Source organism: Rhinolophus ferrumequinum, chromosome 10 (genome assembly GCF_004115265.2).
Source record: "Rhinolophus ferrumequinum isolate MPI-CBG mRhiFer1 chromosome 10, mRhiFer1_v1.p, whole genome shotgun sequence".
NCBI lineage: Eukaryota > Metazoa > Chordata > Mammalia > Chiroptera > Rhinolophidae > Rhinolophus > Rhinolophus ferrumequinum.
The window spans coordinates 62,096,643-62,112,453 of NC_046293.1; the positions used below are offsets into that span (position 1 = coordinate 62,096,643).

At 41.7% G+C, this 15,811-nt stretch overlaps 1 protein-coding gene across 4 annotated transcripts in view; it reads left to right on the top strand.

The window, feature by feature from the left end:
- Positions 1–7,586: 7,586 nt before the first annotated feature.
- Positions 7,587–15,811, top strand: part of MSRB3 (methionine sulfoxide reductase B3) — a 149,815-nt gene continuing 141,590 nt past the window's right edge. The window contains exon 1 of one of the 4 annotated variants that reach the window (XM_033117820.1): positions 7,587–7,830. In XM_033117820.1, coding sequence (XP_032973711.1) covers positions 7,602–7,830 — 229 coding nt within the window. In that variant the 5' untranslated portion in view covers positions 7,587–7,601. Of the gene's footprint in view, positions 7,831–8,427; positions 8,540–15,811 lie in introns of those variants that run through there. The other 3 variants (XM_033117818.1, XM_033117821.1, XM_033117822.1) reach the window with 3 other exon arrangements.

The following is a 15,811-nucleotide window of genomic DNA, read 5'->3' on the forward strand; positions in this document are numbered from 1 at the left end:
CAATTCATCTTTCTTATTCAATATTCTCTCCAGGGCCACTGGGAGCCGGTGGTTCCTTTGCTGAGTAACCCCTACATTAAGCACACATGTGCGTGCACACACATCCATGTAGCTTGTACTGGATTGTACAAAACCCGTATATCGAGAGCAGAACACAGCCACCATATTAGTAAGCCTCATGTGCTGGCTGGAAAATAGGTCTGTAAAGAACTATTTGACATCTATATTGACCTCCTTAGGATCTACAGAAGAACTCGCCGAACTCTTAATGACTTTCCATTTCACAGTGGTCACATCGCACACAATTTTGTTTGCTCGTTTCAGAATCTGCCTCAGAGAAATGTGGGGATGAGGGTAGGAATAAGTTCACCAGTTTCTCTAAGGTTGCCAGATTTAGCAAATAAAAAGATAGGGTGCCCAGTTAAACTGGCGTTTTAGAGAAACCATGAATAATATTTTAGTATTAAGTATGCCCCATGCAGTATTTAGGATATATTAAAACATTATTTGGTGTTTATTTAGAATTCAAGTTTATCGAGGCAACTCTGTTCCCACCACATCTTCTTGCTTATCTTTATTCTTCCAGCTACCATCTTACACTGTAGGTTCTCATTACCTCGAGCCTGGGTATCTGCACCTGCGTGGGGCTCCTTCTCAGCACGGCTCTTCTTTTTTGATCTACCTGACAGTCTTCTACGCACTGAATTTTTTAAAAAATGCTGTTTTCCTCAAGTTTATCTTCCACACAAGAAATTATGATGGCTTCTTTTGCTTTCCAAAGTGGCTTTCAATCAGTGTGCAGTTGTATACCAAATTTTTGTGTATATGCCTTTTCCTTGGAGGAACTTTTTTTAAAATCAGAATCTCAAGGAGATATGTAAAGAACTGTGGCTCATACAAAGAAACAAAAGTGGGTGAGTTTAGAAAAATGCCCCTCACCTCAATTTAGACATCATTAGTTCGAAATTCCCCTCGTTAAAGTGTTCAACCTCCACCAACATTATGCGGAACAGGCAAAACAGGTATTATTACTTTCATTTCAAAGATAAGGTAACAAGAGATGTGAATTGCAAAATCATACACAACTGTCGTATGGCATAGCTGGAGTTTGAATAGAAGCCTGCCACCTGCAAATTTATTTTTCTCGCCACTTTTATGACAGCCAGCTTTAAAAAAATATATAAACATCAACATTTGTACAATGCTTCAAATAATAGTTTTAAAACTGCTTTGGATCTGTTTGAGCCTCACAAAGGTTCCTTTCCATCTCTGAAGAGCTGTCCTTATTCCCAGGACATGTGGTGGATCTTGGCATTCAGCTATCCTTTATACACCACAAATATTGGGTGTTTGGCCATCTGACCCACAGGGATGGCTTTTCAGTGCAGTCACAGTAGTAGTAGGCTCTAACCGTATTCCAGTGCTGCCGTTCCTCAGATATTTGACTATCTTTTAAGGGTAGGTATCAGAGTCGATTTTTAAGTCACAAAAAATCATTTTTAGTATTTTATGTTTACTCCCTTAAAAGCATAAAAAGGATATAATTTACTTCGGTTATTCAACTATTCTGTGTTTTTGTCTTTTTCCATAAATCAAATGCATTCTCAAACAAAACAAAACAGCAAAAGCTCCAGTTGCTTCCCAAGCTCCACACTTCTCTAATTTTCCTCCTACCTCTGTAGCCTAGCCTTCTTAATGTCCTGTGCTGTCCTCCCTTTTTAATCAATCCATGGATTTCTCACGATTTAAATATCTCTATGCTCTCTGCAGCCCAGATACCCCCCATACTTTGATATTTAATGGTCCAGATGAACACTATCTTGTGTGTCTAAAAGTCATTTCAAACTTAACGTGTCCAAAACTGAGCTGCTAATATTACTACCCCCCCACCTGCTTCTAAATCATCCCTATCAGGAAATGGCAATTCTGTAATGCTCAGGCAAAAGGAAATTAGAAAACATAGGGGCATTCTTAATTTTCCTTTTTCTGACACCCTGCATTTGATCTGTCAGCAAATCCTGTGGACAGATCCAATTTGATCCCTTTTCACTTCCTTCACTAATTCCTCCCTACTTCAAATCACCATTATCTTTCACCTCGGTTTCTTCGAGAACGTTCTACCTGGTCTCCTTTTCTGTCTCTGCCCTCCTTAACAGAACAGCCACAGTTATTCTGTTAAAATGTAAGTCAGATCATGTCAGTCTTCTGTTTAAATCCCTGTCATAACTTCCCATCTCACAATAAAAGCCAAAGTCCTTACAATGACCTGTGTGACGCTACATGATTGTATCTTGGGTCACATCTTCTAATGCTCCCCCCACCGCTCCTTTTCACCCTCTTCTCCCCCTCCCAGCCTCCTGCGTGGTCCTCCTACAGGGCAGGCCTGCTTCTGCCTTGGGCGGGGCCTTTTCTCTTGCTGTTCCTCCTCTCCCAGAAACCAGTATGGCTTTCTTCTTTCTTTCTTGTCTTTAATGTTACTTCCCCAACACTTTTAGCAACTTTCTCTGCCTCATTTCTTTTATTAGCAGTTATTACTCTAACACACTAAATATTTTATTGGTTTATTTATTGTCTATCCAGCACATAGTAAGCATTCTGTAAATATTTGTTGAGTGAATGAATGAATGAATGAGTGCAAAGGTAATTTTCTTGTGTTGAAGATGTTTTAAATTGCATTACATATTTTGACAGCAATTTTAAAAGTGGTCTTCACAAATGGTTTGGTTAATCATTCATATATTGGGTATCCTCCTAATTGATTACTTTGAGGAAATTAAAACTTGAATACGTATTTGAAAACATAGTAACCTTGGGTATAAATATAAAAAGTAAATTTGAAGAACATATGTGTTGAACAGATTACTAAATCTGAACAGACTTCTGTAAGAAGTGATTATGAATACAAATGTAGGACTCTGAGTTGTGAAGAGAAACTATGAGTCATTTCAGACAAAGGAAATCATATCAGATAAGGCTTAAAGGGAAAGTGACTTTGTGATGATTGAAAGTTGGTAAGCAGTGATAACAGTTAATATTAGTACTCTATTGATATTTATGAATGATTTCCCATTTTGTGCTAAGCCTCATAAGTGGTAGGTCCCTTTGTTTTTCCATTTTACAGAGAAGAAAGTCTACCAAGGCTTAGGGTAGGTAAGTAACTTGCCCCTTGTGCTACCCGCTTGAATCTAGATCTGTCTGACGCCAAAGCCCAAGGCTCTGACCACTGAGTGGAGCTCCATCTTACTTTGAGATTGGACTGTAAGAGCAGCTTTCACAAGAGCAGCTTGTGAAAATTCGGCAGAGGTGCAACTATGGAAACTCCTGTAGGGAGGCACCGTTTTGTAAGTCCTGTACGAAGCACTTAGGGATAAAGACTAAGTGCAAGAGTAGAATTCCCTCATCAGAAGCTTCCTGTACTGCTTCAAAAGTTCATTCTCACTCCTTTTCCTCCTCTTTTATATTCTGTGTGTGTATGTAGTTGATTTTGCATATACCACTGTATATGATACAGTCTTGCCAAAAGTCAGGCAGTTTTGTTAGTCTAGAGAGGATTTCTTAATTCTTTACACTATTGAAAATCTTGTTAAACATGAGTATTTATTACTGTAGCATATCCACAGCTAAAGTTGGGAGAATCAGCAGCACATCAATTATGGGACTACATACTTCATGTGTCTCCAGAATTAATCAACAAAAGGAATGACTTCAATGGGTTAAAATAAAAACATGCCATTTGAGATGCAGGCAAGCCCTTTTATCATGAAAAGAAGGAAAATACTCACTTTATTTCCGTCTTCCCTCTTAGGAATCCCACCTGATGTACTGGTAGGGTCCTTGTTTGGTGACTGGGAGCTGGAAGGGTGTCATGGAAATGGAAATCCTTTTTCAGAGTCTGAGAGAAAATGTCAGGTGTCTCCCTTAGCTAGTCAACATTGAGTTTGTTTCCCTCATGTTGCTGAGAGAATAGTTCTCTCCAGCTGTTCCCACTCCAGCACATTGAGGCAAGGCGCACGCTTCCATCAGTATAAACCAGTGTTCTTCGCAGGGGTGACAGTGACAACATTCTACTTCCCAGGGTAGGAAAGCAGAACTTTGGGAGTTTGGATTGAGTATAATTTGAAAAACTTTCTTCTGGAGAGTCTGTTACATCCTCCTAAGAGGTAATGCCCTTACTCTCCAATTGATCATTATTGGTTTAGAACAAAGACACTTGATAAATATTCATTGAATGTAAGCATTACCTAAGGGTTTCTCACCATGACTGGAGGCTTTTGAATAGTATCTAGTCCTAAGATGTCCATTTTCCTGTTTGCAGTTGTTGGTATCTACCCAAGATATTCCTTGGGGAATGTGGAGTGGGGGCTGCCCCAAAGCTTTGTGTAGTAGCTGAGAACAGTATGTTGGAGCGATTACAGCTTGATGGATTCCTATGAAAGAGGCTGCCCCAACTGCCACACCTTAAAAAGGTAGAAACACAGCCTGTTTCTTTAGCATAGGCGATTATGCTGTGTAACATGTTGAGTCTTCTATCTTAGACACGGTTGAAGAAGTAGAACAGGACACCTGGCTCAGAGGTAGCCAACCTATAGGCTGCTCAGAGGCTTATGAGATACAAGAACTTCCCGAGGGTCAATGGCGATAGAATCGGATTCCCTGCTCTCAGGCTACAGAGGAGAAATGGCAGGTGTAGTGGGAGCAGAAGTGGAAGGGCTGTGGTTGCGCAACCTGTATTCTGAGACATTTGTGTTCTCAGAACATTGCTGTGTTCTGAGACATTTCATGAGGAGCTGGGTAAGTGGTGTGCTGAGGCAGGCTCTCACAGGCCTGAGAGCTGGTTGTGCGAATCGCGGCCCAGCTCTGCCTTCAGAGACTCAGGAGTATTGGTAGGAGTACTGACATCACAATCATTTTTGGTTACACTTCAGGTCTCCCTTCTCCACATCTAGTTGTTAAACATTTACTGGCACACCACCAGGGTGGGGGAGGGATGGTATATAGGAAGCAGGGGTTGCAGTTACCTCCTGGGGGTCCTGTGTCTTGAAAACAAACAACGTTTAAGGTAATATGCTAACATGATTGTTATTAAGATTATAAGAAAAAAGACATGAGGGAAAACATTGTGAAATATATGACTTAACTATCGATTATAAGAAAAAAGACATGAGGGAAAACATTGTGAAATATATGATTTAACTATCAGTGGTTAAATTACAAAACTCCAAGGAATGTGGTCAGAGGGCAGTCCCTTTCCTTTTCCTGGTACCTGTCAAAGCACAGGTCCCCACCCCCTAGGCCCACAAAGGATGACTTGACAAGCCAGTTAAGCCTCTGGTCTTGCTTCCATGTGTATTCTTTCCCCCTATTACGTGAGGTAACCTGAGTGCACACCAGTTACTTAAAACCACAAGAGCCCAATGAATACAGTTTTTGAATGCCACTTTTTTATTTTAATTGTAGACAAAAATGGGACAGATTAGAATGGGTACAAAGAGTATATATGGACTTTGGAATCAGGTTTGAATTCCAACACTACTTCACCCCGTCCTGGAAGCATAATTTACTTATCTATGTCTCAGTCTCCTTAGCTGTAAAACAGGGATAAGAAATAAACTCAGAGATGTTTGTGAAGATTAAATGAAATACCATGTGTAAGACATCCAGCAGAGTGCCTGGAGCATACTATGCACCCAGTAACTTCAGCTCTTTTCTCCCATTTAATATACTTATTCAAGCCTTTCGAACAGCTCCTGGTACTGCTGTCAAGTCAGCAGAGCTGATAAATTAACTGTCCACTTGTATTAACATGACTTAGGTTTTAATGATATTGCATCCTTTATAATTTTACATTTTGTACTTAAGTTCAACTGAAATATTTTAGTTAGAGCCATAATTATTACAAACCTTTGAAACAAGCTCTCTCTACACTTAGGGAGGTCCTGTATGTCAATCTACAAATGACTGGGCTCCTTTTACTTTTGTTTTTGAATAAATATTTAGACTATGGGAAAAGAACTATGCTAGGTGTTGTGGGAGAAGTAAGAAAAACAGCTGCTTATATAATACATGATTAAATATACCAAAAAAAAAAAAAGTGAGGTAATACTCAGTAGTTTCCTGTATATTCCCTTCCAACCACCCAGCTTCTAGGTACCTAAATTGAATAATAATGCTCTGTGTTTTTTAAATCCCTTGTTTACTGTATTACAGTTTATTTACCATTAGTTTACTTAGGCCATCTGTCCTTAGTCCCGTTATCACTGCTAGTACATTAAGGGTGAAATCTGCCCACTTGCCAAGGATGTGGTGTTTCTCAGTACCAGATGATTTAAGGGGAGCCACTTGTAAATGGACTGGTTTTTGGCATATGGGCCTTAATACTTTGCCAGAAGTGAATTTGTTTTGAAATAAAGTTTCTGATCTTCAAATATATATAGCATTTTCAAACAAATAGTGTGATGTACAAATTACCATACTTTAGTTCATGTTAGAATAATACACATTCTAAATCTGTTTGACATTTACCCCTGAAGTATTTTGCATCAATAAATCACTTCTATAGCATCTTAAAATGTTCATAAGTAATCACATAACATCCTACGTCCCCAGGGCCTGTGCCATTAGTGTGAGTAAAAAAAAAATAAATTACAGTAATTAAGACATAATTATGTTGTCTTGAAAAGCTAAGGGTCATTTGGACTTGATTCCTGGAAGAGTTATCAGTGCCAAAGAAAAGTCAGGGAAACTACTGGCTTAGGCCTATAATTACACATCTGGGACTGACATTATGATCATCAGAAGTAGCACCTTTTGAGTAAATTTCAACGTTGCTCTTTAGACAATCTACAGTAAATACAAAAACGAGTGTAAGGGAGACGAGGAGAGGTTGAAGGTGGAATGACAGGGCTGAACATCCGCATTTCAGTGGTGTGAGAAACTTGTCACTCAGCCTGCTTCAATTCCATGTATGGTGTTCAAATGTAAGTTTGGGAAGAGCCCCTTTGTAATTTTGGCTAAGGACACCGCGACTCCCCCCCGCCCCGTTTCCCCGCCCCCCCTCCACACCTGGTGTAGAGGGCCCTACTCACCTGGAATGCAGGAAGGAGGTGGTTTTATGTATTATAATGCCTGCTTATTGTGTATCGGATGGCTCACATTAGTGTGTGCATAACTGGCAGTGGTGCTCCAGCCTCACCCTCCCACACTTAGAGAAGTTATTTGCCAGATCTTTTTATTTCCTCAGAACCAAAGCTCACAATTGCTTAGGGGCAGCGCTAGAGTCTCCTCCAACTCAAACGTCTTCCTACGGGTCCCTGGCTCGCTGTCCGGTCTCCTAGCGGTGGCTTCTCTTTTTCCTCCTCTTGAGGGGTCTCAGGTGGGACTTGTGGGGAGGATGCTTGGCTCTGCTCTTGGGCCCCAACAGTGGAAAGCCATGACCCTGGCAGAGGGCTTCCATCTCCGGGTCGCGGCTGGCGGTCGGCGGCCTCGGGGCGACTCCGAAGGAGGAGGATTTGGGGGGGGGCGGGAGTTGGCGGCCGCCGAGGCCGGGCAGCGGGCCCCATCCGCGGCGGGCGCGCTCCGCCGTCCTCCCTCGCTCGTCTCCTATGCTCATATTTGGACTCGGCTGCCCGTGCCCAGGAATTTCCCGTCATGCCTCCCGCCGCCCCGTCCGTCGCCCAGAGCCGCGGAGGGAGGAAGGGAGTCTCGGACAGCGGCGGCGGCGGCGGCTCCCGGGCCCTTCCATGAGCCCGCGGCGGACCCTCCCGCGCCCCCTCTCGCTCTGCCTCTGCGTCTGTCTGGCCGCTGCCGCGACGCGAGGACCCGCGCAGTCGGGTAAGTTTGGGCTCCCTCCCCGGCACCCCCACCCCTCCCACCCCGACCGTGCCAAGTTGACGTGGGACCGCGACCCCGGCTCCCCTCCGAGCGCCGTCTGCATCCCCTTCAGCCTCCTGCGGGGACCCCCCCGTTTCTGGAGCCGAGGAGGGGCGTGCGGAACGGTAGCGCCCCGCGCGGGCGGTGTGGGGCGGCTGGAAGGAGGTCAGGGCTGGCTTCGCCCCCGCCGACGGGAGGCGTCTGGCTGCCTGGCTGACACCTTATCCCGTCCCCGGAGCGAACCTGAGCCCTCAGGAGGCTCTCGCCCGGCGCGGGCCCCCGAGGGAGGGGCCTGGCGGGGCGGCCGGCAGCAGGCAGAGGGGACGCCGCCCCCTGCTCGGGAGGCGCGGGGCCCTCGGCGGGGACCCCTGGAGCCCCCTGCTGCGCGCAGGTCGGCCCCGCCGAGGTGGCAGCTCAGATAACGGGCCCCAGCGCGTGGGAATGTGCCAGCCAGGCCAGCGCCTCCCATCGCGCATCCGGGAGGGGCGTGGGGCGCCGGGCGGCGAGCGGGGCAGCGCCGGGACCCGCGGGCGGGCACCGGGGAGGGGCGCACCCAGGGGCGCACCCGCCGCCTGCCTGCAGCGTCTGCCTGCCGCGCCTCCGGCTCCGGCACCCGCGGGCCGGCTGGCATTTAATAGGCCAACACCGAACAAAACCCCGAGTTTGCCAGGTACTAGTTTTGTTTTGTTTTTTAAGTGGAAAAAAGCATCCAAGTCTGTTTTTTAAGTTTTACACTGGGCTATTGCAAGTCAAACTATATAAACGAAAGGTGCCGTTCCATTATTTGGTTAAGGACTAGAAGCTGTAAATTGGTAATTTTGAAGTCTTAGAATGATTTTTAAAGAGTGTTTTCTTTGACTCATGTAGAAAATATCAGTGAAGAATTTTGTTTTACGTAAGGTTATAAAAATTAATTATTTGAAATGACAAAAGTAGAGTTTAAGGTAATTGTGAAATTGCATGAACTTTTATGGGATGATATCTAACTGGTCATCAGAACTTCTCAGTTCTTCGTTTTATCTGGCCTAGATGAACAGAAATTATAATGACTCAGTTAAAATTTCTTAGGAAATTTTAGTTTGCTTTTGTTTTTCTCACCAATAGACTAAACTCAAAATAAGATACGGCTGAAAACTAGGACTTATATATTAGTTGAAAGCTGACTCTATTAAGCATAGATTATATTCAGCACTGTCTGGTCTATCTCTTCATGTTTTCATTTGTAGTATTGTTGGCAAGATAGATTTTAAAAGATAGTTTTTATTCTATAAAATATCCTCAGGATTCATGTAACTTATAAAATTTATAAGGGTAATCAGATAGCTATTTAATTGGTCAGATTAATGGAAGATTTGAAAGATATCTAACTTATTAAATGTGCAGTTTATAAATATTAGCTTAAATAATGATTTCAATTTCATATTTGTTTCTGATTAATATTGTTTTGTTAAAAACCCTACTTTTTTATAGATTCATATTTTAGGAGTAACTTTAGTAGCACTTCTTGGGAAACACAACAGGTTCTAACTTCACATTTTATCAGTGGTCTTCTAAAAAAATACTGTGCTGCACCATGATTATCCAGGGACTATATGTATGTTTTTTTTTCCCTTCCGTGATGTGTTCACTTAACTAATACTTGTGGTAAAGAAGCTCTTGAAGACCAAAATCCACCATAGTGTGGCCCCTTGCCAGCAGTTTTGAACACCAAGTTTATATTTGGACCATTTAAACACTTATTCTTTTCATTTTGGTCCCAGCTGACATATAAGTCTAATTTCTGGTGACTTTTATTAGGGCCTTAAGTGAATGTCTGGAATTTTTTTATATTAAAATAAGTAACTCTCTGACATTTAGAATTTTGTCACAGTTCCTTGTCTGCCAAGGTTGCAAGAATACAACATCATTTAGATTTAAGTCAATACGCGGCTTTAAAAGGTGCTTGTTCTAATACCTTAACTAAAATGTTAACCCATTAGGTTAGAAATCTCTATTTTGCTAAGATCAAGTAAGAAAAAAAAATATCTAGAAGATATCCCAACAATAGTTTTTAAAGATTTTTCTAATACATTTATCCTTTTTTAATTAAAAATGAATGAATTTTCGGCTGTTAAAGAGCAACTTTAGGAACTAGTGCTTTTTGGTTTTATCATAGTCTGGTCACAGTCCCTTTGACTTTTATCTCACCTGTGTTACTTATTATAGTTAGGGATTTGCTTGATGAATTTGGTTCACATGTTTAGCTTCCTTCTCTGTAAAATGATGAAGGTGAAGTTGGACATTCGTCTCCAAGTCCCTTTTAACTCCAGGGTCCTATAACATTGGTTTCGTTTATGTAATCCTGCAGAGCCACCCACTACATTGGTTCAGGCTTCTGACTGTCAACTGACTTGCCATGCATGTTAAACTGGTTTACTTGTCAGATCTGATGGGTGTGGATCCAGCTTTGGGGAACCTCAGTCCAGCTCAGGAACATTTTGATACCTGGTACGGGCACACAGATGCACACACCTGGACAGAGTTCTGTAATGTTACACACCTGTTAATTTCTTTCCCTCTCCTGATACCAGAAAGGGCTGGTTATGTCATGGGTAAATGCCTCCTTGCTGTTTGGGGATAGTTAAGCCCAGGACCTAAGACGGTTGGTTTGGTATTCAGTTTTGGAATTTGGGTGTAGGTTAGGGATGCCACGAGAGAGCACCCAAACCTTTCGTGGTTGGGAGGACGGTGGCTAGTTATTTGGGGTCATTCTAGACAAAATGCCCTGTATTGGGTTTTCACCTTTTGATTGTACCTCGGAGGAGACTGAATTGGATCAACCCGTCTGGTTTATTCAGAATTAAATTGGCGTTGTATAGGAGGGTAATCAGATAGCTATTTAATTGGTCAGTTGTTAGTGAGCATCTCCGATTGCTGTACAGATATCTCAAGGCTTTACCTTGAATATTCCTGTTTATTCCTTCCTGGCAGGATGCGTTTTCCTGTTAAAATGCTCGGCACAACCCTGGATCTCTGTTCACATATTTGCCTCTATAGCATACCAAAGTCCTATTTATGGCTAGTAAGGAAATACAAAGAGAAAACAAAGTATAGAAAAAGTAGACCTAGACCACTAATGAATCAACCAGTCGACTTTATGGGGGATTTTGGTTATTGCCTTATTTAAACATCTGCTGCAAGTAACAGAAATGAACAAGTTTTAGGAAAAATAAAGGAAAGAATTTGATGGAAGCCAAAAGCAGACAGACCTTATTAGGGGCTGGGAAACCTGCAACTTTCCCAGTCTCTGGTCTTTGCTTTGCTTCATTGTTCTCTATTTGCTGCCCCTTTTTTCCTGCTTGCCTGTGTTCATGGTTGAATGTGGCTTCTCAGCAGCTCATGAGTGTTCACATGTCCCCCAGTCCAAAGCACAGGGAGAGATTCACTCATTTAGTCTCGATCCTAAACTCCTGAGAGAAAGAACCTGAAAGGCATAGTTTGCATCAAATGACTAATCTAGATTTCCCTAAGATCTCTTCTTATTCGAGAGCTCTTTGTGGTGTGAACTGCACTTACCTGGCTTGGTTGTACATTGTTACATTTTCTATTATGGGGTTATTCTCAAAATACATTTTTTTCTCTTGATTGCATTGTGTGTGTCAAAGAGTGTGACACCGTTAGTGGGATCCCGGGACTCCTACAGAAGTGCTGGAGACAAGCTCTGTGGGGGAATAAAGTGAGTGTAGCACCACATTTAGGAATAACAGAGCTTGGGATCCAACTGAGTTGTGAAAATCCTGTTTAATAACAACTAATCCATCCTGCAGATAATCATTTGCATATTTTCAGGAATTTGCTGAAGTAAAATGCTAAGCTCAGATAGCTCTTAAGGGTAAATTCATTAAAACTATATTTGATAACTAGAGACATTCAGAATACTGTGTTTCCCCGAAAATAAGACCTAGCCGGACCATCAGCCCTAATGAGTTTTTTGGAGCAAAAATTAATATAAGACCCAGTCTTATATAAGACCCGATGTTATATATTATGTTATGTTATGTTATGTTATGTTATGTTATACCCGGTCTTATATTATAGTAGAATAAGACCGGGTCTTATATTAATTTTTGCTCCAAAAGACGCATTAGAACTGATGGTCTGGCTAGGTCTTATTTTCGGGGAAACACGGTAGCAGTAGTTTAACGATCAAGAGTTCATCATTTATTTTCCTATTTCTTTTATGTGTCTAGCATTTAGACCATGTCTGCTGCCTGGGATATTTTTCTCTCAGAACCCTGTTAAGTCCTGAAGGCCTCTGTTCCATGGTACTTTGTGACACTTTCTCCATCTCTTAGGATTTGCATTTCTTTGTGCTTCTAAGACGTTTTGTACCTTGATTGGAGCATGATTTTACGATTTTGCATTATAAAGTCCATATGTATTCATCTTCTTCACAAGACTGTAAATTCTGTTAGGCCCACGAATCATTTAGAAGAATTCTCATAGGTTGTTAGCATCCATTGTTACAGGTATAATGATTCCAGCTTTTAAAAATGTACTGAAGCTTTTATGGCATCCAGCTTGTTTCCACCTTCTTTTGACCCTTGGAGCTCGGTCGCACCTCCCTTGTTTCTCAGTCCTTATCTATTTTCAAGGTTTTACAGGCTTTTCTGTGAATAGTTTTTTTGTGTGGTTACCATTAAATTTATACAAAAAAGTTTCATATACAAGTATGTGAATATCCTAATTTCCTGTGGGAGGATTGACTGTATAGAATGATAACATATTTTCCTGTAAGTTGAGATTGCATGGGGAAGGAAAGTATAGCAGACTCATGTGGAAGAAAATCAACTTTTGTCGAGCACCCAATATTTACCAAATCATATAGATAGGGCAGGTGTAGAAAAAAATTGAAGCATATATGAAGGGTGGAGTAGTGTGAAGATAAAGTTTAAAGATGGAAAATTAGGTTAGGAAATTTGGACTGGGTTAGTAAGCTATGAGATTGGAGTTTTTTGGGTTCTCGAAATATCATAATCAGAGTTGAATTATAGGATATATTATCTAATAATTCAGAGGATGAATTGAATTGGGAAAGAAACCATTGGACCAATAAAGAGGGGTCATAACAGTTTTTCTTAGGGAAGGAAGACCTGAAGTAGGAGAGTGGCCGCAGGATTGGAGAAGTGTTGCTGAGGTAGATTGGACAGAAACAATTAGTTGGATATGGGGAAAGAGAGGGGTGAAGGACAGGTGATGGTAAGAGGTTAAGCCTGGGCGATTGAGAGAATGGGAACTCAGAGCAGGGCTATGGGAGGTGATAAAAAATAAGTGCTGCTTTCGAGCCACTGCATTTGAGGTGCTGGTAGAACATTCACGTGGAGACGTGTCGTAGAGTCAGAAATGTGAGATTCCCTGGGAGATGGGTTAGCAGGGATGGAGATAAACATGTGTGAGTAAGAAAGGTTAAGAAAGAAAACATTTGTTTTCTTCTGGAGTAAGAGGAAGGGCACAGGAAAAGCATCATAAAGAAGATACAGTTTGATCTGGCTTTGAAAAATGCCCATCAGGGTATGGCATTTTGTCCCTGAGCTTTCCGTGTTTAGGGGACAGCACATTTACTCACTCCACAAATGGGAAACATTGAATGAAGGATACTGCAGCCAGAATGACCTTCCTAAACTGCAAAATTGTTGCTGCTACTTCCGTGCTTAACCTCCTTGGGTGTCTTTCTGTCTTATGATAAAGGACTAACTTCTTAAATGTCTTCATCGTCACCAAGCCTTGCCGTCCTCTGTACTCTAGGCTTCCTACAAGTTGTTCACTTGGCTTCGTCTCCTCCCCATTCTCCCCTCACCTTCCCCAAGAATGTGAAGCAGATGTGATTCCTGCCAGATGGAGTACTCTTTTTTTTGTTGTTTTTTGTTTTTGTCCTTTATGGGCATTTTTTGTTGCCAGGGTCAGGTTGTTATCCTGTTCTTTCTTCGAGTGTCACCTGCAAGGTTCCCCTACACGTGAGTCGGCCACCCTGGCCCCTGTACCCTGACCTCTGACACTCGGCCTTGGTAGCCTGGAGCGGCCTTGTTACCTGGCGTTTTATGATTGGGTTACCCAGCTGCGTGCTGCTTTGGAAACCATGGGGCAATTTCTTGATACCTGACTTCCTAAAGGAAAGGGGAGTCACTTTACTTCATCGAGAGGGTTTCATTTGCACACTGTATTGGTTTGTAAAACATGGAGCTGAAATAGAGAAAGACTGGTGTAAGGAAGTGTGTTCTTAGGGCCTGCCTTCGTGACCAACGGAAAATCCTGATTCTAAGTTTTTAAAAATAGTACATTGTTCACAAATTTGCCTAAAGTGACATATTTATGTTTAGTGTGCAGGAGTTAGAGTAATTTCTAACTCAGTTTAAAAAAAGTGACCCTCCCATAGAGTACTGGTTGTGCTTTTAGTAGCTGTTGACTGAGAAAACACAAAATAGCAAAAGCCACTATAAAATTTGAAATGCATTTTTAAAAATGAAAACGCATTCTCACATGTTTGGAAAATACACGTATGTAGAATTTATGACTTATAGCATCTGTAGACAATACTTTATTTCTTGCTTGGTGGATACTCAGGGAGGTTCACATCTCAGCTTTCAGTGGCCCATTGGGGTCTCATATTAGAAGGTGGGAGAGACTTTGAAAATCTGAGCGCTAACTGAAATTTTGGAATGACAGGAAAACTCCATCTCAACATCCTCTCACAACAATTGCTTGTTTTATGCCAGGCTGTGTACTGTATGCTGAGACCGGCCTATCAAACTGTCTCAAGAATTAGTAGACGAATACTTTCAAAAATTATATTTTCAGGTATATGAGCATCGGTCTTAGGACTACAGTGCTACTTTCAAGCTGAAATTGAGTAGACGACTTGCATACAAGTATATACCAACAGCAGTCTATTACGGCCATGGCAGAACTACCTTCTATTACTATAAATTACACAATGAGTCTTTATGGTTTCTTGGGTCAGCTATTTTATTTTAAAGGCAAAACAAATAAACAAAAACTCAGAACAAAACAAAACCAGCCAATCCTTTAGTACATATGTTAAACTTAAGGCAAAATTGAAAATAAGCCCGTGTTACATGTTAGTCTTTAAAAAATACGAGGCCAGCCCTTGTGAAAATCAGAGAGCCCTAATTTTACGTTTGTTCTTTCATTTCTCTTGTTTATGTTGTGTTTGGTTGTCAGAGAATCTGGGCTCGGTTGGGGTTGGGAGAGATCTATTTTGACTATTATAGATGGGTACTTATTTTATCTTAGAGTTTTTCTCTTAGATTAGTGGTATGTAAATAAGGAAACGTAGGCCATGTCTCTTTGTACAGAGTCCAGGAGATAAGATAGGTCAGTGGGGCGTTGGGGGTGGGGTGGGGGAACAACACAGTGAAAAAGAAAAAGTGCATGAAGAAAAAGTGCTTGCCCTGTAGTCATTGTTCCTGATTTCTGTGCCTTCTAGTCAGACCGCTTTAGGGGGCCGGGAAGAGGATGGCTTGAAGGCAAGAGGATGTTTACCTACGTGCAGAGCCAGTTGAAAAATTGGCTCCTTACCTTACTTGCATTCTTGTTCAAATTGCAAGGGAGTCAGTGTATGAAAAGAATATTGGATACCAAATTGGAAGCCTGGGTTGTTGTCTAAGGCATTTAAGGTTCCTGTGCTTTAGTTTTCACATCTGCAAAAGGAACGCATTGGACTCAGTAATACCTGATACTACTTTTGCTATAAGATTCTGTAATCTACAGGTTGTCTAAAAGTCTTCAAGAAGCTTTCATCATTTTTAATGGAAATGCATGATTGATAAATTATACAAGATTATGTTCTCTCTTGTTATGTTGGGTTCAAGTTGTCTATTTTGTGGAACTAAATATAAATGTTATTCTGTGACTAAGGTCTCATGTTTGAACTTTGTAGCTTTGT